At 40.5% G+C, this 24,812-nt stretch overlaps 1 protein-coding gene across 4 annotated transcripts in view; it reads right to left on the reverse strand.

The window, feature by feature from the left end:
• Positions 1–24,812, reverse strand: part of LOC112555404 (sodium leak channel non-selective protein-like) — a 102,007-nt gene that overhangs the window by 64,960 nt on the left and 12,235 nt on the right. For all 4 annotated transcript variants that reach the window (XM_025223782.1, XM_025223781.1, XM_025223780.1 and 1 more), the window contains exons 7-13: positions 13,000–13,148; positions 11,758–11,900; positions 9,483–9,587; positions 8,089–8,310; positions 7,099–7,266; positions 3,791–3,850; positions 927–1,058 (exon numbers count right to left, since the gene is read on the reverse strand). In XM_025223782.1, coding sequence (XP_025079567.1) covers positions 927–1,058; positions 3,791–3,850; positions 7,099–7,266; positions 8,089–8,310; positions 9,483–9,587; positions 11,758–11,900; positions 13,000–13,148 — 979 coding nt within the window. The remainder of the gene's footprint in view (positions 1–926; positions 1,059–3,790; positions 3,851–7,098; positions 7,267–8,088; positions 8,311–9,482; positions 9,588–11,757; positions 11,901–12,999; positions 13,149–24,812) is intronic.

Below are 24,812 nucleotides of genomic sequence, written 5' to 3' on the forward strand. Positions count from 1 at the left end.
AGGTTACCCACCTATTCTTCAGTCAGGAACATTATGAAAATCAAAGGTAAAACTGGGAGAAAAGATATTTTGATCATACATTGCTCAAGTTGTCATGGGGACCTAATTTTAACATATTTAATACAGATGAAAAACAATGCAATACTTAAAACAGTACTATAGGTGGCACAAAGTACAATGTGTTTCAATATTTACACCTATTAACCTACAACAAATCATTGATGCACCATTTTAAAGAGCATTTTTTAAACATTTAAGTCATGTGATTTGCAAAGAATATAGTTTTCTTTTTTTGTTGTTTTCTTGTACTAATTTCATGTGAAATATTTGTATGGAATGGACAGCTCCTGTCATGAAAGTAGGTTATGAGGCAGAAATTAAAAAATATTATTTGCATAAAATATATATAAATCACCACACAATTAAATATGTTATTAAAATATACATTAGACTTAAAATGACAAACTATTATCTTGTCTTTTGGCTTTTGAAGTACAAATTCATGCCCAACTGTGTAATTGGTGACTGTCTCAAACACAGCTCTTGGCCAACTTTTTGCCTACTTTCAAACATAATAATAATGGGAACAAAATGCACAGTATCATGACCGAGAGATTGCACTGGGCAGACCAATAATGATAAAGGAAAATATAATAATATAACAAAATACCTGACTAGTTGACTACTTTAGCTCCTTCATGAAAGTAATTTATAGTAAAACAATCCCAGAACTAGCAGTTTATAATTATGCACACAGCACAATGTGTTTTGTTACTACCCAACTCGCCTCACAGTGTGCAAAACAATTACTGTAGATGTGAAGACGTTTACTTCTGCAGGAATGATGCATAAGGAAAGAGTTAAAAAAACTGATTTACTTAATGCATTTAATAAGCTCACAAAAATGATAAAAAAGTGATGTTTACCTGTGGAAAGGTAGCAAACTTGTCAAAGCCATCAATGAAGCAAAATAACTGGAGACTGATACTTGATGCAATGATAAGCAAACACATGGTGAAAAGAATAAGGCTTCCAAGTTTCTTGGGTGGCCCAAAGATCTAAAGAAAAGAGTAAATGTAGACCAAATACCATGAAGAGAACCAAACTTTCAAACTATGTAGACTAAAGAAGTATTATACATAAAGCAAAAAGATGATGAAAATACAATATTCGTTAAAATTTTCTTGGACATGTTTTTTTTCATTTCCACCCAACTGTTTGTTCACTTGTTGGAAAACAAAAGGTAGCTTTCTCATATTTCTCCTTTAGTGATTAGGGGATTCAGGTTAACTTATTTCTTAATTTACAATAAGTTAGTTATGACTCAGGTAGATGCCTTGTGTTGATCGAGGCTGCTTAAATTAGATCCTCTTTATGTATATTATCCCAGATTTTCTACATGATTAATGCAATAACGGTATGTACAAGACTATACAACATGTGTTTGCGGTAATGTTTATTTTGTTTTATCTAATTCCACTTAATCTATGATAAGAAACACTTGTAGCAATAAGGGATCAGACATGCAACTTTCATTTTTCACAGACGAGTTACATATTAGCTAATCTCCCACTTAGAAATACAATGTTATTCACAGCAATAAAGATTGCATTTCAGATGCTAGGATATGGATGACTGAAAATAAGCTAAAATACTTTATTTATTCAGATTTATAAGATTCTCATTTGTTCTTTAGTTTTGTTCAGATTACACTTCTACAACTATCTTCTTGCTGGTTGCCCACAACATTTTATTCACAAGCCTGAAAAAGTCCAGAATTCCATGTCTTGTTTCATTTTCCAGACTTGCAAATCTGAACATGCTTCATCAATTCTGCACTAGCTAGCAATTAAAGCAAGAACCGACTATAAAGTCTCAACACTCTACTATGTATTCTTTACTGGCTCCTCCATTTTTCTTATCTCTGTCCACACTCCTGGTTAAAACCTCTGCTCATCTAACTTGCACACTCTATTCCTCAAAGAAAAATAGTCACATGCAGACATTGTGTATTCTCCTGTGTTTCTCTATTTTGATCAAAAGGTAGCATTCAAATGCTCACTGAAAATGTGTTTTTTTAAAAAATATTATACTTGATCTTTTGTACAGGTAGTCCTCGGGTTACGACGGTCTCGAGTTATGTCGTTTCGTGGTTACGACACTCATTCCCACTTACAGCGACAGTGATAACAAAGAAACGTAGTGGGCTTATTATTGAGATGGAAAGATTATTGGCGCTTTGGTTGGAAGACCAAAATCAACGCCATATCCCTGTGAGTTTTATGGTTATTCAGGAGAAGGCTAGGCGACTGTTTGAGGCATTGAGAAGAGAAAAGGGGGAAGGAAGTGAAAGTGAAGAATTTGTGGCGAGTAGGGGTTGGTTTATGAGGTTTAAGGATCGTGCCAATTTCCATAACATTAAAGTGCAAGGTGAAGCTGCTAGTGCTGATGAGAAAGCAGCAACTGAGTTTCCTAATGCATTGGCTAAGATAATTGAGGAGGGTGGTTACTGTGCTCAACCAGTGTTCAACGTGGATGAGACAGGCTTGTTTTGGAAACGTCTGCCTAACCTAACACTGTTTATTACTGCTACAGCACTTACAGTACAGTATTTCATTATTAAACGTACTGTACTACAATATTTTACAGTACTTATGTTTATTGATAATTATGTAGGGTACTGTGTTAGGATAGGTGTTTGGATAGGCTAAATGTTTGTAGTACTGTACTGTTATTGTGGTATAGCACTGTATGAACATATGATCCGACTTACGTCGAAATTCGGTTTACGACGCCGCGTTTAGAACGGATCCCCGTCGTTAAGTCGAGGACTACCTGTATTTATTTTCTTACCATTATGCATTAACAATTTCCTTTTTATGTAGCATTTTATAAACAACATGCATTCTTGCAGACTTAATGTCTTACTTTAACCTTGATTACCTGTGGACTCTTAAACCTGCACCTCAGTGGCTGAATGTTTTATGCATCACAGCATTGTTAGCCAGTATAGTTATAGTTAGCCAGTATTTTTAATGTTGTTTGATTATTGGTCAGCACAAAGAGTGCAACCAGGTTTGGTTGTGATGCTGTGTGATAAAACTTATTTCTTATTATTATTAAATCTTACCTTGGTATGCATTAGCATCACTAGTTGTTATCTAATGCATGGAGTTATGAAATGTGCTTAAACCTTATGCTTTGTAACTATGTAGGATAGGCTACTGATTTTTCTCTTGAGATTAATACATAGTTGCTGTATTTATTAATGTAGTGAACGATGTTCTGATCAACATTGAATTTTCATATTTTGCACATCATCATGCAGTCGTTGATGCTAACCAATTTCGAGTACCTAGTATCTCTTATTGTTACTCCATCTGTGTTCAGGTAACAAGAGGAAGATTGAGAAAAACAGAAGAGAAGTTTTATGTTCGAATAAAAAGATGAAGTAAAAGCTTTTTAGGGGTCAGTTGCACGACACATTTATAATTTTAAATACTTTTAGGTCTTAAATCTATTTATCAGTTTTATACACACACAGTGCAAAGGACACTTTTAGAACTTTTTTTTAATAAAAATTGTTTTAAATAGGAGAAACTGTTTAAACCAGACTCTCTGTCTTATCAGGTCATTTTGCATATGTGCTTAAGCAATGCATCTAAATGACATGGGCATGATCTTTGAGAGAATGAAAGCAATTTTCCATCTTATGAAGTTCTCTTCTAAACCCTAACACCTATTCCCACACTTTTTATCTGTATATTATCTGTATAAGGTGAATACCTACCTTGTAGCAGAACCCTTCTAGCATTGGTGACACCTTGATAAGTCGCACTAGCCTCATCACCTGTACCCAAAGCACATGAAAATCTATAGCTGCAAAGATTTTTAATAATGCATGACTAAAATGCTTAGATTTCATGCAGAAGTAGCAGGGAATCCGAATATATTTTACAATTAAAAAATATACTGTAGTCATATAGAACATATAGCCCTGTAAATTACCTTAAAAGACCCTTGATAACCAAAACAACTTATAAATCAAGAATGGCAGATATATATATATATGCCAGTAAAACTGAAAGCATGCAAAACAACTTGGACTTCCCTGGTGGCCAGACGGAAAACTAGATTGACCATAATACAGTTGCTTGCAAGTGGAGAAGGAGTCTCCGAGATGTCCAAGTGAGAAGAGGTGCAGATGTTGCTTCAGACCACTAGCTCCTAGTGGCAGTCTTTAAGATTAAGCTGAAGTCTTTAACTGATCCAGCAGGAAGACCACACCACAAGTTCAATACTCAATACCTCAAGAACAAGGAAACAAGGAAAATTTATAACCATGAAATCAAGGATAAGTATAAGGCTCTTTAAGAACTTACAGCAGAATCAGTGGAAGTACACTGGGCAACACAAGAGCATTTGGAAGAACCTGTACAGATGTTATAGGGAAGAGGAAAAGAATACACAAGGAATGGATGACACAAGAGACCTGGGCAAAGATTGAATCAAGAAAGGGACTGAAACAGAAGCTCAACCAGTGTCAAGACCAGCAAGAGAAGGAAGGTATCCGAGCTGAATATTGGGAAGCCAACTGCCAAGTGAAGAGGTCTGTCAGGAAAAACAAGAGATGCTTCACCCATAAACTGATAGAATAAGCAGAGACAGCACCTATACAAGGAAATATGAAGCTACTATATGAAATAACACCAACTCTGTCAGGCAGGAATATTAAACCAAATGCTGGTGAAAGACAAAGACGGCAAGACCCTAACAAATGATGCAGGACAAAGAGACCACTGGATGGAACACTTCAAAGAGATCCTGAATCAACCTTGTAAACCACCCTTACCTGACATACCACCAGCAACTGAACAACTTCACATCAACACCAGCCCTCCCACTAAGACATAAATTATCAAAGCTATCAAAAGATTGAAAAGTGGCAAAGCAGCAGGCCCAGATGGCATACCCCTAGAAGCACTAAAGGCAGACCCAGAAACAACATCAAAAATTTTACAGCCCTTCCTATACAAGATTGGGAAACATGACCAACAGACTGGAAACTGGCTACCTGGTCAAGTTACCAAAGAAAGGAGACCTCTCCCAGTGCAAAAACTGGCGGGGGATCATGCTGCTGTCCATCCCCAGCGAAGTCCTGACAAAGGTAATATTAGAGAGACTAAAGAGACCAGACAAGAGACTGAGACCAGAATAAGCAGGATTTTGCCAGGACAGGTCATGCATTGACCACATTGCCGCCCTCTGTACCATCACTTAGCAGTCTATTGAGTGTCAATCCTACTTTTATATAACTTTAGTGGACGCTGAGAAAGCATTTGACAGTGTAGAAAGGGGTGTCATCTGAAGGCTGGTGATCCACTACGGATTTCCACCTAAGCTCATAAACATTATCCAGAGTTGTACAAAGACTTGTCGTGCCAAGTTATTCACAATGTCAAACAGTAAACCTTTCATAATGAAGAACACAGGGTCGCATATTATCACCGACAATCTTCCTGATGATCTTAGACTGGATTATGTGCAAGGCAACCCAAGACAACAACATTAGAATCCAGTGGACCTTCACCAAACAGCTAGAGGACCTGGACTTTGTAGATGACATTAGTCTCCTATCTCATCAGCAACAGCATGTATAAACCAAACTGAGTAAGCTAACGGAGGAAGCAGAGAAGACTATCTTAAAGGTCAACAGAAAAAAGACCGAAGTAATGAGAAGCAACAACAAGCAGGAACTGACAATCCAACTTCTAGGAGAGAATATCCTGGAAACAGATCACTTTGTGTATCTGGGGAGCATTGTCAACGAGGATGGTGGAGAGGACGATGACAACAAGCTGCATCAACAAGGCCAGGCATGCTTTTAACAGCCTACGCCCCATCAGGAACTCCTGAGCATTATCCTTCTGCAGTAAGACCTGCATCTTTAACACCAACATGAAAGCTGTCCTTTTGCGTGGTTCTGAAAACTGGAGAGTGACAAACATTATCAACAAAAAGCTCCAGACCTTTACCAACAGATGTCTACGCCATATTCTGGGAATAAGATGGCCTGAAATGATTGCCAACAGCAGCCTGTGGAAAAGAACCAACCAGAATGCCACTAGCCAAGACACCAAAAGTGCAAATGGGGCTGGATAGGACACACCCTTCGCAAACCAGCTGACACCATTGCTAGGCAGGCACTTGACTGGAACCCTCAGAGGAAGAGGAGAGTTGGGAGACCTAAGCAGACTTGGAAAAGAACACCAGAGAGCAAGGCAAAGGACATTGGAACAACATGGTTCCATCTGAGGGTGTGGCTGCCCAAAACCGGGTCTGCTGGTGAGGACTTGTTGAGGCCCTATGCTCCTTAAGAAGTAATGCTCCTTAAGGAGTAGCAAGCATTTTTAAAAATTATTATGTACTGTTTTTGAAACTGTTATTTTACCCTCTGCAGGGCTGGGCAATGCACAAATATTGTTCTTGATGCAAAATATCCTGCACATCCTCTCTTGTTTAAACACTCCAAAAGCTCTTGAACTAGCTTGCTCATACACATTTATCCTTGAATTTAACCAGCCACTGGTTTCTTGGTTACCTCATCGGTCATCCAATGACTGTTCAGAAAGCATCTTAGCCTCGCACTGTGATAACATCTACCCCTACTCCCCATAGCTGAATACTCTTTAATCTGTTATCTCCTTTCTACCCATAAGACACATCTTTCCTGTCATACAGGTGTTTTAGGAGTTTTAAAGCTAGGACCTAACATTTTCTTAGGAGTTTCCACTCCCAGCAATTCACTCAACAAAGAACCTGTCACTTTTTCCTGTGCAACATTACAACCAACCAGCTGCTTGTTGTGTTCCTGTGCAAAATTACAAATAACCCTCGGCATCTGGAATGAAATACATGGACTGACTGATATTTTGTAAATGTAGCTTCGTCCAGTTCTAAGTACCTTAAATGAAGTTTTGTTGGTCATCTTGTATCACTCTCAATCATGAAAAAGCATGAAAAAATTGCCACATGTAAGACATGGTCAAGATATAATATAAAAATCTAAAGATTAAAAGAGTAAACTCTCGAAGAAACCTGAAAGAAGGTGAGTGGAGTGCGGTAAAGCTCAGGTATGATGTGAAGGGTGGTGCCAAACACTAGCACCAACTCAAAGACATGAAGCGAACGTCGAAGGTAGCCACGTATTCCAAGACACCACACTTTAAATATTGCCTCCAGGTCAAAAAGAATGGTCAGCACAACCTGGTCACAGAAAAGGTGTATCTTTCATTTCTGTAGATTTATGAGTACCTATAACTAATGCACATCAAAATCTAGGTGTTGCTCTGATAAATCATCAATGTTGCTCTGATAAAGTGCTGTTCAGTTAAAAAGTCCTCAAGTTATGAATGTTATTAGCAGCTATTCACACATAGTTTGAAAATCATGTTTTCAAGTGTCACAACCTGTAACCACTATACTTCGTATAGCACTTGCATATCTTAGTGCAAAACATTCTACTGTACATGGGTGCATGCCACATTAAACAGAGAATCAATGCACATTATGCATACACTTGTAGTATGCTCATGCTGCTATACTACAGAATATCACTTCCTGACATCCTATAAAGCAGTGAAGTCTAGTGCTATAGTTACAAAGCAGTGAAATATAGTGCTGTAGTTATAAAGCAGTGACACAAACAATTTAAGGTAAAGTAACATCTGCAGGGTCTTGATATCCCTTCACGACTATGCAATACCTTTCAAAAAGAGTAGAATCTGACATTTTTTTATGAAAAGACTTATGCTTGAATGAGAGAAAGGTATAAGCAAAAGCACGATCTAATAAATACAACAAGCCTTCCTGCACATGATTATGGTTTTCTGACACAGTAGTTTTATTGTCAGGAAACCATTCTTACCTCCAAATAACATAAAAGACTTAGTGAAATAGTCAATAACTTCTTCCCTCAAATATTACAGTTTTGATGAGGTTGCAAATATGTCAAAGAAATTATAAGGAAGACTTCTGCAGTAGCTGAGGCTTAATTAAAAGATCAATATTTAAAAAGGTTATGGTTACCTCTGCATAATAAAACATATCCAGTTTATGTGCAGGCAGTTTGTCATAATGGTTGAAGCGAAGACTGGCTGCAATAGCTGCATCAACAAGAATAAGAATCAGAATGAGAGTGTGGAAGAAATTGCTTCGCAATACACGCTGAAAAATAGGCGGAGCTAGGCCTTGTGCTTTATTCTCATCCATCATCACCAAGCGCCACATAGTTCCATCACTCTGTATCACCTGGAAAGCATCAACAGATAATATTGGTCCTAGTATTTTGCTTTCTGAGCTTTGAAATTATTCAACAGTCAAAATCCATATAATTTTGTTCTAACATACAGATATATATATATACAAAACACACGTCTTTTCTAACAACAAAAAATCAATTGAGACTTGAAGAATAAGATCCTCAGAGGACCTCTAAAATATTGAGAAAGAAAGATTTGCACAACATAAAGAGCCAAAGTACAGTCAGCTTCTGCAACTAATTAAGCATGCATGCTAGACTGTGTGGTTTACATTCCATTCAGAGACAGAGTTTTCAATGAGAGTTGGTGTTGCTTTAAGGTCAAAAATTGAAGCTGCAGACAAATCTAGTGTTGTAGTTATAAAGCAGTGATCCACATCATAGGTAGAATGCCCTTTGGTTATCCCTTTAGCATCATCACCACCAAGCATGCACAAGCATAGCCAGGTAAAATTACAAAACATTTAATAACTTCTCTTCTCTTTCACAGATTGCTTTCTCATGTTTGCTAATATAAAGCTGCCACTACATGTATTATGTATTACTACTTTGTGCTTCTTGTCCTATAATGTGAAAATCGGACCTCCTACAGGGGAAAAAAGACAAACAGCTTAGTCACGTGCATGGTAGGTCCCTGGGAGTCTCTGCTTGCAACCACCAAGCAGCGGAAACTTAAGTGGTTCAGTCATGTGGTTCAACATGACACTTTGCTGAAGACAATGCTCTATGGATATGTTAAATCTGGCTGACAATAAGGCAAACAAAAATAAAGCTGGGCGACTAGCTTGAAAGAGTGGACTGGACCTTCTCATGTGGGTGAAAGACCAGCCCTGGTGGCACAAGTTCTCCTCTGCATGCCACCATGTCTCCCCTATGACTGGTACCTCCAAGAACAGTTACAGGATAAAATGAAATGTCTATCTGAATTGTTGACATTTCTGTCTGGTGAGTGGGGCCGTATGCTGTTTTCTAGAATGGATCACATGGTTTGCAGGCCAGGACATAGGTCCATGCAGTCTTCTGCAAGAATTTGCATTGCTTTTAACATTATCTCCACAAAATGTGTGCAAGTGTCTGCTATGTGATAGGTAACTCTTGTTACATTCATAAAAATTGCATAACATACCAACAATTAAAAAGACACACTACAAAGAAATTCTACCTGTGATGCATCAGATTCAGTTGCTCCACCTCGTGACCCCCACATTTGTTGGAACTGTACACGAATCTCAGCAAATGTCTCAATGATGACTGCAATGAACACATTCTGGAAAAAGAGAGGAAATCAATTAAGGAGACTGAAAACAACACTATTATGTAAGGTCAACAAAAGCAGGGATGACAGAAAATTTTCAACCTAGCTCAAACAGGTCCAGCAAACCATGAAAATCTAAAGATATAGCCACAAAATCCCGTTTATAAACATATCTATAAACATATTTATAAACATAAACATATATAAACATATCTAAAAACAATGCCCCCTTCAGCAGCTGTGAAACTCAATGAAGCATATGTGATCAGGAATTCAACAGTGCAGGCTGGTTAGCTAGACGGCAACATTCTAAATAGTTTGTGCATGAATAGAAAGTTTTCAAGTACCTACACCCTACAAATCTACAATAAACTACTATTTGTTGTCATAAAATGTTTTTCTTTGAAGACTTACCCAATGACATGACTATATTAAAGTCACTCTAGACAATTCAATCCCAGTTGTATGCTCCTGATTGGATAAATATGGATCAATGACTGGAAAGAATGCAGATTCAACCAAGTCACCTTCCTTCTCACCCTGCATGACCAGTGAGTTCACCTTTCATTTTTTAACTGGACCACAACTAAGACCCACTGTGGGAAGGTGAGAGGAAACTAGCTGTCATGTCATCTGGAAAGTACTTGAAGAAAGAAATTCCACCACCAAAAATGATATTTCTTCTCCATATTGTAGGAGACAGCATGAATATATGTAGAAAAACAAAAAGGTGATGGGAGTGGTGTCTGTGCTGGAAGGAGTTTTTGGAGTTGCAGCTAAATTGACCACACCCTCCAGTACTACCAAATATCCAGAAAGTGAAGAAGACCTGGACATAAATCTGGGCCCCATCAGAAGTAAAAGAAAGGAAGCCATCCAACAACTAAAAAATGGCTAAGCCCCAGGAAATGATGCCCTGAAATGTTGAAGTTGAAGGAAGAAGAAATCACAAAGCTGCTCAATAAGATCTTCCAGAAAATATGGAATACTGAGCAAACAGCAGAAGAACGAAAGAAGGGTATGATCATTAAACTGTCAAAGAAAAGTGACTTAAAGGACTGTAATAGTTGGTGATATATATAACCAATATCTCAGACAAGCAAAATCTTCCACTGAATCATTTTGAAAATGCCTACCATTGATGACATCATCAGGCGTGAAAGAGTAAGTTTTACAAAGGAAGGTCATGCGGTGATGAAATCTTCACTTTGAACCAAATTAAACAACAAAGCAAAAGAATGGAACAGCACTCACTACACAGTTCATAGACTTTACGAAAGCATTTGACAGTATACACCATCATTATGGAAAATCATGCATCAGTATGGAACACCAACTTAACAAACAACTGGCCATGAACTTGCTTATGAAACAAACAACTAAAGACAATAAGAGGAATCCACAAGCTCCTACATCAGTACTGGAAGACTTAGATTATACTGATGATACTGTTATGCTACCCAGTCAATACAAGGATGCTCAGGAAAAGATCAACAAAATAACCACAACTGTGTGAAAAAATAGGACTTAAAGTAAAAATAGACAAACAAAAGAAACGAGAGAGAACACCAAGTCAATATATAGAACCCATCACAACTGGTAGCACAGAAGCAGAGAAAGTCCATGAATTTACATATCTTGGCAGTCTAGCAACAACAGATGGAGACACAGAAAAGGATGTGACAGACTCATGAATGAAAATCAAGCCTTAGCCATGCTAAAATAAATTTGAAAGTCCAAAATGTACAGAAGCAATGTCATTTCATGGGAGTGAAGGTTGAAAGATAACACCAAAAATCAGGCAGAAACTAGAGGCCTTCCACACAAAATGTCTGAGGAAAATCTTAAAGATATTCTGGCCAAGCATAACTATACATGTTCTAACAAAGAAATCCTTATAAGAGCCAGCTGCATAAATATGACAAACCATAATTCGAAATTGAAGGTGGAAATGGCTAGGGCATGTGTGCATAATGAAATCAGAGGCACTACCCAAAATAGCCCTTCGTTGGACAGTTGATGGAAAGAGGAAACATGCCTACATGCACCACATTCTACATGCACCACTTCTTACAAAGAAGACTAAGCAACCACTTTTAAAAATTATTTTACTTTTTGCAGCTGCTGACTGTATAAGAAAATACAATTGATTCACTCATATATGAAGATGAGTTTTTCTTACCTTAACTAGCCAAGCAAGAAAAAAAATGAGAGAGATGAAATAGAGATACGCTTTCCAAGAGGGCAAACTGTCAATGGCGTTGTACATTATAAACACCCAGCCTTCCTGTGATCCTGCTTGGTAAACTGTAAATACACTGGTAGCTGAAATAAGAAAAAAATTATTTGGTGACAACACATTAATATAAGAAGTGTATTGATACTGTATTTTTTGCCATCCACAACTCCTGTTCTAATAGGTACACATTTTATTTTCTGACAGAATAACTGTACCTACTTTCAAAAATAAAATACTGACTGCCTGTTTACCTCCTTAAGGGAAGTAATCCATAAACAATTGATGTAGAGGCCAACAGTTTCTTCCTTAATATATTCATTTATTTTTGTAGTGTGATGAGTTTTGTGATACTACCCAGTTCATATAACAGTGTGCGAGCAATAGCCATAGCTTTGAAGATATCTGTGGGTGCTAACTGTTGAAAATTATATCACAGAAGACAGATTACTTTCTTGTAAGAGTGCCAATCAATTCAACTGAACACAAAAGTCAAAAATAGCAAATGCAGTGGTGTAGCTTCCTTTCAAAGACTAAGATGGTTACGAGTTACAGCTCATAGTTCACATTTACAAAGTCCTTTTTAACCCACAATAAAATCAGATAAATTAATACTAAATAGTTCTTGTCCACAGAGCAAATCATTTATAGATTGTATGATCATGAAGCAGAGAGGATAGATCGAGAACACTGCATAGACTGTGTGACCTCCTCATTGGCAAATAGCACATCTTTGAAACTAGATAATAATAAATGGTTGTGTTAAAGGTGCTAAAATTTACATAATATAAAATATTACAGAATATATTGTTTCTACCGACCAGATTCTGTGTATGACTCAGACTACTCAAGAAAGTGTTTAAATTGCTATTATTACATGTTTATTATTAGGAAAGGGTACTGCATTAATAACTGTTTATGGTATTTGTTGTTTCTTCCTTTTTTAAATAGTCTAAGGCCATTTGTCAAACAGCAGCAAACTGACTCTTCATGTTGATCACTTTAAATATAATGTATTTTTCAAAAAACTTCATGCACAGTCTTCAAACAATCTAAATAAATATGCTGTCTCATTACCAAAGCTTGGCATTATCAAATCGGTTCTGTTTACCCTAGTCAAAAGAAGTTACACAGCAAGGGATGGAAAGATCAAATGCATTTATTAAAAGTGAATTTATTAGTACAGACCAAGGTTGTCAAAACCATTGAAGCCCATGATCTCTGGTGTCAGGTTAAGAGACACACATGTCATGCCCTTAGGGCAGCTGTACCCTTCCCCTGGATTAGCAGCACAGTGTGTGTCTGGTACAGCCAGGTCAAACAATGAGATGTTATTCCTACAATGATAAACATGTAAAACATGAATTCAAATATGCAAATATTGCCTGCCATGAAATTTTAATTATTTGGTATGTATGTGGTAGAGGCTGACTAAGATGCCAGCTGAAGGCTGATTGGTCAGTAGCGTGGACAGGTAGTGTTGAATGGTATGCTGGTTTATCTTAGGTCCAGGGGGGAATGGAGGGGATAGCGAGAGAAGGGGCAGCACCCAGCCCAAACACCCTCCCTCCAGGTGGACACAAAAGCGCAGCCATCCTGTATGGCCAGGTATTCCAGGGGATATAAAAATGGAAGACGAGAGGTTGAGGGGAGAAGGAAAAGAGAGAGCAGCTTGAGAGAAGGACACGACAAGTCATCACCAACCAGCAGCCCAGTTAACTAAGGACTAAGTCTGTGCTTGGAGTTACGTTCTGTTTTAAGCTTCAGGTGGCCAGCAAGCGGTCACTGTAATAAAGACGTTCCAACGACCTATGGCTATGCGTTCGAGCATTATTTAAAGAGTGAACACGAGTGTGAGCCGCGTGGTAGGTCACCTTGTTACATATATGTGTGTGGTTGTGCATGAGAGACAGACAAATCTGTTATTGCTTTAAGCATATTGACTACAACAAAGGTTCAAGAACCTACTCAAATCTGGCTATACACCCATTTTCATTCATAATTCACCTGTATTCTTACACTCATATATGCATATAATTATACAGCGAAGACATAATAGAAAAGATTATAAGGTTGCACACCCCCTTCCACACACCTATAATACCTTTTACCTCCCTCCCCCAACCACAGCTCCTATACCCACCCTGACCCATCATTCTGTCTCTGCCTTCCTTATACACACATTCACCTTCACATCTTCATACACCAACACCCTTCTTCTCTTGGTCAGTTACCACACAGCTTAACAGTTCAATGTCAAACATTTTTCCTACATCAAGAATATAAAAGTCCAAAATGTCTAATTACTGACTCACTGATGCTGCTATATAAGGTCCTTACTTCAATATTTTACAGTATTTATCTCTCAAATTTGTACAAAACAGGACATATACTTAACACATGTACTTCATCCTCTGTCATACACCTTGGCACAAGGGACAATGGCGAGCTACTGGAGATTAAGTGAAATGGTTCCAATGACTATTTATCTCTAATACTCCTTTAAAATGAGTATTCGGCTTTCTTATGTTATTCTTGCTTAAAATATCAATATACTTTTCTTGTTCTATACAACCTTTGAAACTACCATACATATCAGACTGTGAGCTATTCTGAAGATCAGCATACCATTCCTGACAATAAATATCCCTTAGCCTATCTCTAAATTTCTTTAAAAACAGTTTCTCATTCTCCACTGGGTGAAGCATCCATACATAGCTAAAATCCACAGAAAATAGCACCCTATGCATTTTTGATACCCAGATATCATACCCCATCTAGCAGATCTGCGAATCAAACAGCTTGAAAAATATTTTTGCACACTTGTATTTCAGGATATTCATTCGGTTTGGTATTTTAATGGTCTCTCGTTTACCTCTTATCACTAATCACTCACAGCATTATTTACACCAAGCTTGGTAGAGAATCCCAGGTATGTGCATATATTAACTACTTCCAATTTATCTTTCCCTTATAGCGACTGTTCTCTAGCTGTTAGGTGACCTCCTTTACTAAAAAATAATTATTTTAGTTTTATCTAATTTAACCTTCAGACAATCTGGCTGGGCTGTGTTGTGGAGATTCTCAGGATGGACTGCAAGTGTACATCAGTAAGACGACTCCTGTGTTATGTTTTGTTGATCTTCATCACAGAGAAAAGTTGCTCACACAAATAAGCTCCATGTTGAGGACTTTAGCACACAACGATTCTTGGTGTATTATTCAGTGATATGCTTTCTACTCCCCACTACAATTTTCTTGGATATGTGACCACATCCTTGCAACTAGTCCACTCTTTGGGCCGCACATCGCTGGCGCTCCATCTGTTGTAAGTGCAACAAGTTTGTCCCAGGGCAGGTTCATGTCAGTTACACTTTGACATACGTTGTCAAAAATGTCCTTTCCTGTCGTTGTCCCATGCATGGATTTTATGTCTAATATTTCTTCTGTGATATTCAGACTGGAGTCGACTCCATGGATGAAGATGGCAAGTTGTGCGGTGTCAGTCGTGTCAGTGCTTTCATTGATTACAGGAGAGTAAGCAACGAAGTCTTTGCTTTTTTCGATCAGCTGTGTTTTCACATCAGTGGCCATCTCACAAATCCTATTAGCAACCATGTTTCTGCTGAGGCTTACATTTGCAAACATTTGCTTTTTGTTTGGACACAAGACTTTACACACTTTCATCATGCAACTTTTCACAAACTCTCCCTCACTGAATGGCCGGGCTGATTTAGCGATCTCCTCTGCCACAATAAAACTTACTCTCACAGCAACTTCACTTTGTGATGTTGCTATAGTGAACAATGTCTGCTGTGATCTCAGATTCCTCTTAAGTTCTTCCACTTTCTTTAGCTTCTGTTCTGCATTCAGGCTTTTCAACTTGTCCTGATGTTTAGTCTCGTAGTGCCATCTCAGATGATATTCTTTGGTCACAGCTATTGTATCTCCACAAAGTAGACACACTGGTTTACCCCTGATATTAGTAAACATGTATTCAGCCTCCCATTGGCTTTGAAAGATTCTGTTTTCAAAATCAACTTTTCTCTTGGCCATTTTAACGGCTAGCTTTAATTTAAAATTTGATTGGTATTGAAATTACAAAAATCCCTCCACTACACAGTGTAATGTTCTTGATCTTTATTAAGTAAATTAAGATTAAGTAAAAGTCTTTAGAAAAGTCACAACATGTGCTTAGCTCTGATCATCTGCCTTTGTTCCCCGACAGATGGCGCACCAATACCTACAACTAGCGTTAAGTTCGCACACTACACACAGCTTTCAATTAATTCTAATAAACAATCGCATGCTCTGCTCTGCTCAGTACTGTTTTCTATGATGTGTGTTGTTATTGCATCAGTATATGTATGTAAAAGAAGATGCACAGAGGGTAAATGTTAAAGGGCACCTATCCAGTGAACTGATATTGAATACAGGAGTGCCACAAGGGTGTGTTCTATCTCCAGTATTATTCTCTGTATACACCAATGAGATGCAAATAAATAACGGAATTCTCTGTTTAGTTAAATATGCAGACGACATGGCACTGATTGGTCACCTGAGAGATGAGAAATCTTTGGCCCACTATACCACACAAGTGCAGGCCCTTTGCGAGTGGTTCAAAAGCAGCTACTTAGAACTAAATGTTGGAAAAACGAAAGAACTAGTTATAGATCAGAGGAAAGGAAAAGAAATGTCCACTCCATTAGTAATCGGAAATGAAGAGGTTGAAAGGGTGACAACATTCAAATATCTTGGAACAGTAATAGACGATAGTTTGAATTTCACTGAACATGTAGGGACAGTGCATAAGAAGGCACAACAACGGTTGTATCTGATCAGGAAGCTTCGTAGTTTTAATGTAAGCGAACACATTTTGGTAGATGTTTATTGTGCGCTGGTAGAAAGCGTAATTACATTTAATATTGTGTCTTGGTATGGCCAGACAAGCGTGACAACCAAGAACAAACTGAGGCGCGTCATAAGCACAGCCAGCAAAATCGTAGGCTCACAACAGCTAACCCTTTCCCACCTGTACGATTCAGCCCTTGTCCGGAAAGCAACACAAATCATGCTTGACCCCACCCATCCACTCAACCCCCGCTTCGAGCCTATGCCCTGAGGACGGAGATTGAGAGTCCCTCTTGCGAAAAAGAACGTTTACAGAAGGTCATTCATCCCATCGGCCATCTCTGCTGTCAACAAACAAAAGACTATAAGCGACTAGTAGTGTTACACACAATGGGGATGACGTAATCCCATCTCTGTTATACGCTGTCATTATGTAGTCATGGAACTGATGTATTGTCCACTGATGTATTGTCCTTGATGCGGGTGTGTGTGTGTGTGTGGGTGTGTGTGTGCTCACTTCTGCCATTGCTGATGTTATTGTTGATGTCTTTGATTTTTACTCTGACTGCTTGCATGCTGGAAGACAAATCTCCTTTTCTGGACAATAAAGTAATCTTATCTATCTTATCTTCCCCTGTGGGACCCCGGGGTATGCTTGCCTAGCAAGCATTGTAAGAATAGGGTCCCTGCCATCCAGCCAGGCATGTCGTAAGAGGCGACTAAGGTGGACACCTCACCTAGAGGTAAAATAGGTTGTGGTAGGGCTAACAACCCCACCATGTAAAAAAAAAATCATGTTACAGAAACTAAAACCAGAGAACTCGTCACAGATGGCGAAGGTAATGAAGCACACCAGGAGACTGGACTAATGACGGACGACAGCCAAACCCGAAAGGGAGCTGGCGCCCCGACAGCGGATTTACTGAAGCCGAGGCAAAAGTTGAGGGTGGGGTGCTGGAACGTCCAGACCTTGTACCAGACTGGCAGGATGCTCCAATTAGTCAAGGAGTTTGACAACTACAACTTGGACATCCTGGGAGTCAGTGAGGTCAGATGGACCGGCACGGGAAAGAGGAGACTAGCGTCAGGACATACCATCTTGTTCTCAGGAAGATCAGACGCTCAGCACTCTGAAGGAGTAGCTCTACTCCTCAACAAGAAAACGGAAAAAGGCACTGCTGGAATGGAAGCCTTATGGACCCAGGCTTTTGAGAGCAAGATTCCATTCAAAGTACACCAAGCTGACAGTGCTAGCTTGCTATGCACCAACAAATGACTCTGAGGCAGAAGACAAGGATGCTTTTTACGATCAGCTCCAGGCAGCCTCAGAAAGCGTTCCAGCCCACGACATGTTGCTCATCATCGGCGACCTCAATGCCAAGGTGGGAAGTGACAACACCTACAGGGAGCATGTCATGGGCAAACATGGAATCGGAACCATCAATGACAACGGAGAGAGACTGGCAGACTTTTGTGAAGAAAACAACCTACTGATTGGAGGCACACTCTTCCCACACAAAGACATCCACAAGGCAACATGGACATCACCAGATGGGATCACAAAGAACCAGATAGACCATGTCATCATCAACCGAAAATGGAGGAGCTCACTTCAAGATGTTAGAGCCTACAGAGGAGCAGACGTTGCCAGTGACCACACTCTTGTGATAGCCACAGTTTCTCTGAAGCTGCGTCGATCACGAGGAAAACAGGCACGTCAGCAGAGAGTGGACTCCGGCAAACTAAAAAATCCAGCCACCGAAAGGGCCTTTGCTATGGAAGTAAAGAACAGGTTCCAGGCACTAGGAGACCAACAAGAGATGACCTTAGACGACTTCAATCGAGTCTTACAGGAATCAGGAGAAAAAATACTGGGCTTCCAAAGGAAAAAGAAAGAACAGTGGATCAGAGAAGAGACATGGAAGAAGATAGAAGAGAGAAAGTCAGCCAAACAAAGAATCAACAGCACCAGATCTGAACGCCTGAAGGAACAACTCAGACAAAGGTATACAAAACTAAACAAAGAGGTAAAGAGGATGGCAAGAACCGACAAAAGAGACCATATAGAGAAACTGGCAGATGAAGCAGAAAATGCAGCAAGTAAAAATGACCTGAAGACACTGTACAAGATAAACAAACAGCTAAACAACGGGTTTAAGAACAGTGATGTTCCAGTGAAAGACATGAGCGGTAATGTTATAGAGGGAGAGGCAGGAAAACTACAGCGCTGGAGGGAACATTTTGAGTCGGTTCTGAACAGACCAGATCCCCCTCAGCTTGCAGACATCCAGCCAGCAGCTATAGACCTTGACATCTGCACAGACCCACCAAGCCTGGAAGAAGTGACAGCAGCAGTCAAGACAATGAAGAGCGGCAAAGCACCAGGGGCAGATGGAATAACAGCAGAGATGTTGAAAGCAGATATAAATGTGACAGCTCCCAAGCTGACTGAAATCTTCAGGCAAATTTGGGAATCAGGGCAGGTCCCTGTTGCGTGGAAGACAGGGCTCATCTTCAAGTTACCCAAGAAAGGAGATCTTGGAGACTGCAATAATTGGAGGGGCATAACACTTCTTTCCCTCACCAGCAAGGTCTTCAGCAAGATTGTTTTGTCAAGACTGACGGCAACTCTTGAGAAAGACCTCCGACCACAGCAAGCAGGATTTCGCCCTGGGCGATCCTGCTCCGAACACATCTTCATTCTGCGACAGATTCTGGAGCAGAGCAACGAATGGAACACACCGCTGTACATCAATTTCATCGACCTGGAGAAGGCTTTTGACAGCATCCACCGCGAGTCCTTATGGAAGATCCTGAGACATTACGGAGTCCCTGCAAAACTTGTTCAGGTCATTGCAATGCTGTATAGCGATTTCAAATCCCAGGTTGTCTGTGACACGGAGCTCACAGACCCCTTCAACGTCAGTACCGGGGTGAAGCAGGGCTGCATTCTGTCGCCGTTCCTCTTCATCCTGGCCATGGACTGGATCATGAAGACTTCCACCAACAGTGAGAGGAGAGGGATCAGATGGACCATGACTATGACAGCAACAACAACGCTGGAAGACTTGGACTTTGCTGATGACATCGCCCTGCTGTCACACCGCCACCAAGACATGCAGGAAAAAACAAAGGCCTTCTCAGAAACAGCTGGAAACCTTGGCTTGAAGGTCAGCACAAAGAAAACGAAAAGTATGAGAGTGAACGCCAGAGTCCAAGACAGCATCAAACTAAATGGAGAAGAGATTGAGGAAGTTGACAGTTTCACCTATCTTGGGTCCAAAATGTCAAACACCGGGGATGCGGAGGTGGAGATTCGAGCCCGACTGGCGAAAGCCAGCCAGGCCTTCGCCTCACTCAGGAGCACATGGAAGGCAAAAAACATCAGCCAGAAGATCAAGCTGAGAATCTTCAAGTCAAATGTGATCAGCACCCTCCTTTATGGATCAGAATCTTGGAAGATGACCAAAACCATCAGTAACAAGCTTGACGTCTTCCAAAACAGATGCCTCAGGCGCATACTTAACATCTTTTGGCCAAACACCATCACCAACGAAGAACTCCACCGAAGAACTGAAACCGAGTCCATCACCACGCAGGTTCAACGAAGGCGTTGGCGATGGATTGGACATGTGCTCCGCCAGCAGACAGCAGACCTTTCCACAGTCGCCCTACGATGGACTCCAGACGGCCGAAGAAAACGAGGCCGCCCAAAGGAAACTTGGAGAAGAACAGTGGAAAGGGAGATGAAGGGAAAGGGCTGGACATGGGGTCACCTAGAGCGGGTTTCAGCCGATCGACATCGGTGGCGGACTCTGGTTGAGGCCTTATGTGCAACCTGATGCACGAAGAGGAATAGATAGATAGATAGATATCTATCTTATCTTATCTTATCTTATAATTAGGCAAAAAAGACACAAATTATCAATACACAAGCAGCAATTATTTCTACACTGTGGCTTGCTGTTTATACTCGGATATTTATCTCTTTGGCGGCAGTCATTAACTCTTGACGACGCAGGAACTGGACAGTCAATATTCCACAGTTGGCACATATCATCCACAGTCCACGTGTATAATTCACAGTTCACACGTATCATGCACAGTTCGCACATATAATTCTAGTTGGTAGGTATATATATAATCTCCTGTCCTTGGAGAAGCTATACTCCCACCAACTTGATCTTCACAAGTTTGCTTCTCACAACTTAACGTCTCATCGAGACGACTTCCGCTCGCCAGCCCGCAGATTCGGAAAGTGAGGAGTTTCTATTAGTCTTTTGCTGAGCTGCCTCATCATCCACGTGGGTTGACCCTAGTCACCCTTTGATCTCGGACCGATTCAGGGAAGTTAACAGGTACTAAAAATCTTCGACCCGCGGCCCATGTTCAGGCCAGCGTGTCCTGTGTCACAGGTCAGATTTATGAGCCCCGCCTTCACCATCCCTTCAGGTCATCAACAGGAGCAGTGGTAACTTGACCAGTGCACTGTTGGTGGTCTGTACAAACTTCACTAAACTCATCCCATCGCTTGCTGTGCTTGACGGGAACTTTTCTGTTCTTTGCCTTCTAACTGTCACCGTCGCCGGGCCATTAACAATGATTAACTAAAATTCTTTCGCGGGCCAGGTAAAATTTCATGGCGGGCCGGATGTGGCCTGTGGGCCGGGTGTTTGACACCCCTGCTTTAACACTATCATACATACTTTGAATGATGACACCCCCCCCACCCAGTTTACTGTATAGACCCATTTGTTACAGCACCTGCCATACACTGGTCTTTGGACACTATTGTACCTCTTCTGGAAGTCAATGAATGCCACATAAAGTTTCCTATTATGGGCAAGCTGCTTCTCCACTGAAGCATACAATATGGTTTACAGTTGAATAGTTCCTATGAAATTCAGCTTGTGCTTCCTCTACCAAATGTGTCTTCTGCCTACCAAGTTAGCCTTTTATGTATATGTATAATACTAGTAAAAACTTTACTTAGCTTGTTAGTAAAATCCCTCTATAGTTATGATAGAGTTATATTATTGACTGAAATGTGGCTCAGAGATCGTGGTGATGACTGTTGATCTAACCCCAGTTAACTACAGTATACGGTCATTCCCCCATGTTAGTCTTGGAGGAGGGATTGATGAGATCTTTAAAGCATCTCTTGTGAGTCACCTTGAGTTTGGCACCGATCTCCCCTTTTTACATTCATTTGAATTTGTTAATGCAAGACTTTCATTGCCAGCCAGAGTTCATCTCATGTATTTATACAGAACACCACCACCCCAAAAAAAATGTGTATGCCAAAAGGATAATGGACCTGCTCGATGTCTTCCAGTTCATCCAGTCAGTCAATGAGCCTACTCACGTAAAAAATCATATCCTGGGTAGGGTGGTGCACAGACCTGTTGATCATATGCATGATGGTTACTGTGTCAAATGTGCTCTCTTCAAATCCTTATTGTCAGCGGTTTGATCCATCAGCCAGTCATCCAGTACTGACACCAGTATTTTGCACTCAGTGCCATCGTCATGTCTATGTTTCATGATGATCTGGGAACCAAACTGGCCCTCTGCCCCTCAACCTCTGCTGACAGGCTTGCAGCTGTTCTCTGCGCCATGCTGGAAGCCCATGCTCTTGAGATGTGTACCCAAGTTCACTCCAACAAACATGTGCCATGGTACCCCAGCATTCATGTTGAGCTGCTCACTGCAGCTAAGGCACATCATCGACGAGCTGAGAGGTTGTGGTGTAGGTCTGGGTTGATTGTCTATAAACAGATGCTAAATGCTGCTAAGCATACAATCATTCACTTTGTTCATTCAGCCAAAACTAAATTCCTCCGTGCTCACGTCAGTACTTTTTTGTTGAGAAGGAGCCTATTTAGGAAAGACAACCATCTCTTGGGCCACATGAACAGGCTGCAACTGCCCACAGTCACTGCACCTGCTTTACTGCACAAGGCCTTCGGTGAGTTTTTTGTCCATAAAATTCTTGACATCTGGTTTAAAATTGATCAACTGCCTGTGCACCCTTCAGCTCTTGCTAACCACGTCGATGATCTGGCAAGGCCCAAGTACTCCTTTGCATTCTTTCAGCTGATCTCAGAAAGTGAGTTTAGGGCCATCATACTCCTGTCAAAACCCACAACTTGTCCACTGGACCCAGTTCCCATCCCACTACTGGTAGACTGTCTTGATGTCCTACTCCCTGCCATCACAGAAATAGTAAATGATAGCTTGTCCTCTGGAATTTTCCCGTCTACGTTCAAAACAGCATTAATGAAAAAACATCAACATGCAAGACAATTACTGCCCAGTCTCAAACTTGCCATTTCTTTCCAAAATTCTTAAGACAGTAGTTCTCAAGCAATTTTTATTCTATCTTAACTCTGAAAATTTGATTTGTCCATCACAGTCTGCTTTTGCCCTTTTCATAGCACTGGGTTGCAGTATTCCTGATTTTTAGCCGAAACAGGAATACTGGCCCCGGGGAAGCAGGCATGTGGGCGATAGTTAACCTTAACTGTTGCTACCCATGTTAACATAAGAGGATCTATGATGGTGGCTTGGTGGAGACCAATACTCCAGCCAACAGTCACAGCATTTCGATGACTTTCCCTCAAAAGTGTTTGTCTGACTGTCGAACATCTACCTCTCATGGGTAGTGCAAGTTCTGGTCACATAGCCCTTTGATTTCGACGGTGAAAGCAGACAGTCCTGACCACTCATTGCTGACTAGCCCCCTTGCTCAAGGTCATCTAACCCAAACGCCCATCATCCTGAGTCTTGCCCTCATTAGGAATGCTGAAGTCGTTTTGACTGCTAACTGGTTGCTCTGTCTACTCTGATGTCGTGCTGAGAAGTGTCTTCCAAGGTCCTCGTTTCACTATTTCCCTTTGCACATTCACAATGACACATACAAAGAGGGATGCCATTAGTCACTCACCATCCAATCATCAGGTAGCCAGCGTCGATGAGAGACCACCCCCTACTGATCCCTACAAGTGACGTGGTGGATAGGTGACTAACCTGGTAGACAGCTATGGGAGCCCCTGAGGTGTCACTCTGTCCATAGGCAATGTTGATGCTTCTGCCGGCCTGCTGGTCGCACTTAGCTGCTGTAACCACTTTGGGCTGTCTCCCATGTATAGCACCTCTGCGCTTCTACCTCCTACAACATCTCTACGCCAGCACATTCACCCCTCACCCTTTTTTGCATAAGGGGTCTCACTGATTTCTTCTTTGGTTATCTGTTCATTTATGGGCTTGCTATCTTGCACTGTCCCTATAATCACAGGTGTCACTTTCTACCTATCCCTCATTCAGTTCTGTTTTGAAATGATTTATCTACTCTTCCTCCTTTATTTCCTCCATTATAAATTGCCTCCTACATTTCTTTATTTCTTCCCAAAAGACCCTAGGATTGCTGGCAGCCTTCTCAAGAGACTTGATTTTTTGTGGATAAAGGACTGCTCCTTTTTTTAGTAGGTGCTTGTATACTTTTCTTTCTTTACAGTATGCTATCCTTCCTGTTTTCCTCCTTATACATTACCACTTAGCAGTAAGCAGAATGCACTTGAATAAAAGAGCAGCATAAGAAACAAATACAGTAGCATAGTAGCAAGTGACAAAAATAAAATACAGATAAGAGGGAGAGATTAACATGGTGAGAAAAGGAGACCACCAGAGGATCAAGCATACTTGTCCTCTTCACCATCAGTACCACTACCAAAAAAAAAAGCCTGTCACTTTTTGTCATTATAATCTTTAAAAACTCATTAATGCGCACTTTATTAAGACATGTCATGTTTCCAGTGTGAGACCTTACCAGAGAGCTTAGATAAAGAGAGGGTCCACTCATGACCGCAGGGAAACTCGTAGGTTAGAGTTATCTTTCGTAATGTGATGCTAAGAAACGACATGGCACAAGCAAGCGAAGGTGATCGTCTGAGGCAAGGTGGACAATTTTTTTCTGCAATTAACTGTCAAACGCCAGGTTTAAATTAACCTCAAAAGGAAAACGTTTCTACGATTTCCCAAAGGACGAAGAGAGGTAAGCTACGAATTTATTCTCAAATTACGATCCATAAGTGTACTGTAGTTGAGAGCAGTCTACTACAACACGTTTGCTCGATTTCTATGATTATTAA

The sequence above is a fragment of the Pomacea canaliculata genome, linkage group LG14 (genome assembly GCF_003073045.1).
Source record: "Pomacea canaliculata isolate SZHN2017 linkage group LG14, ASM307304v1, whole genome shotgun sequence".
Taxonomy (NCBI): Eukaryota; Metazoa; Mollusca; class Gastropoda; order Architaenioglossa; family Ampullariidae; genus Pomacea; species Pomacea canaliculata.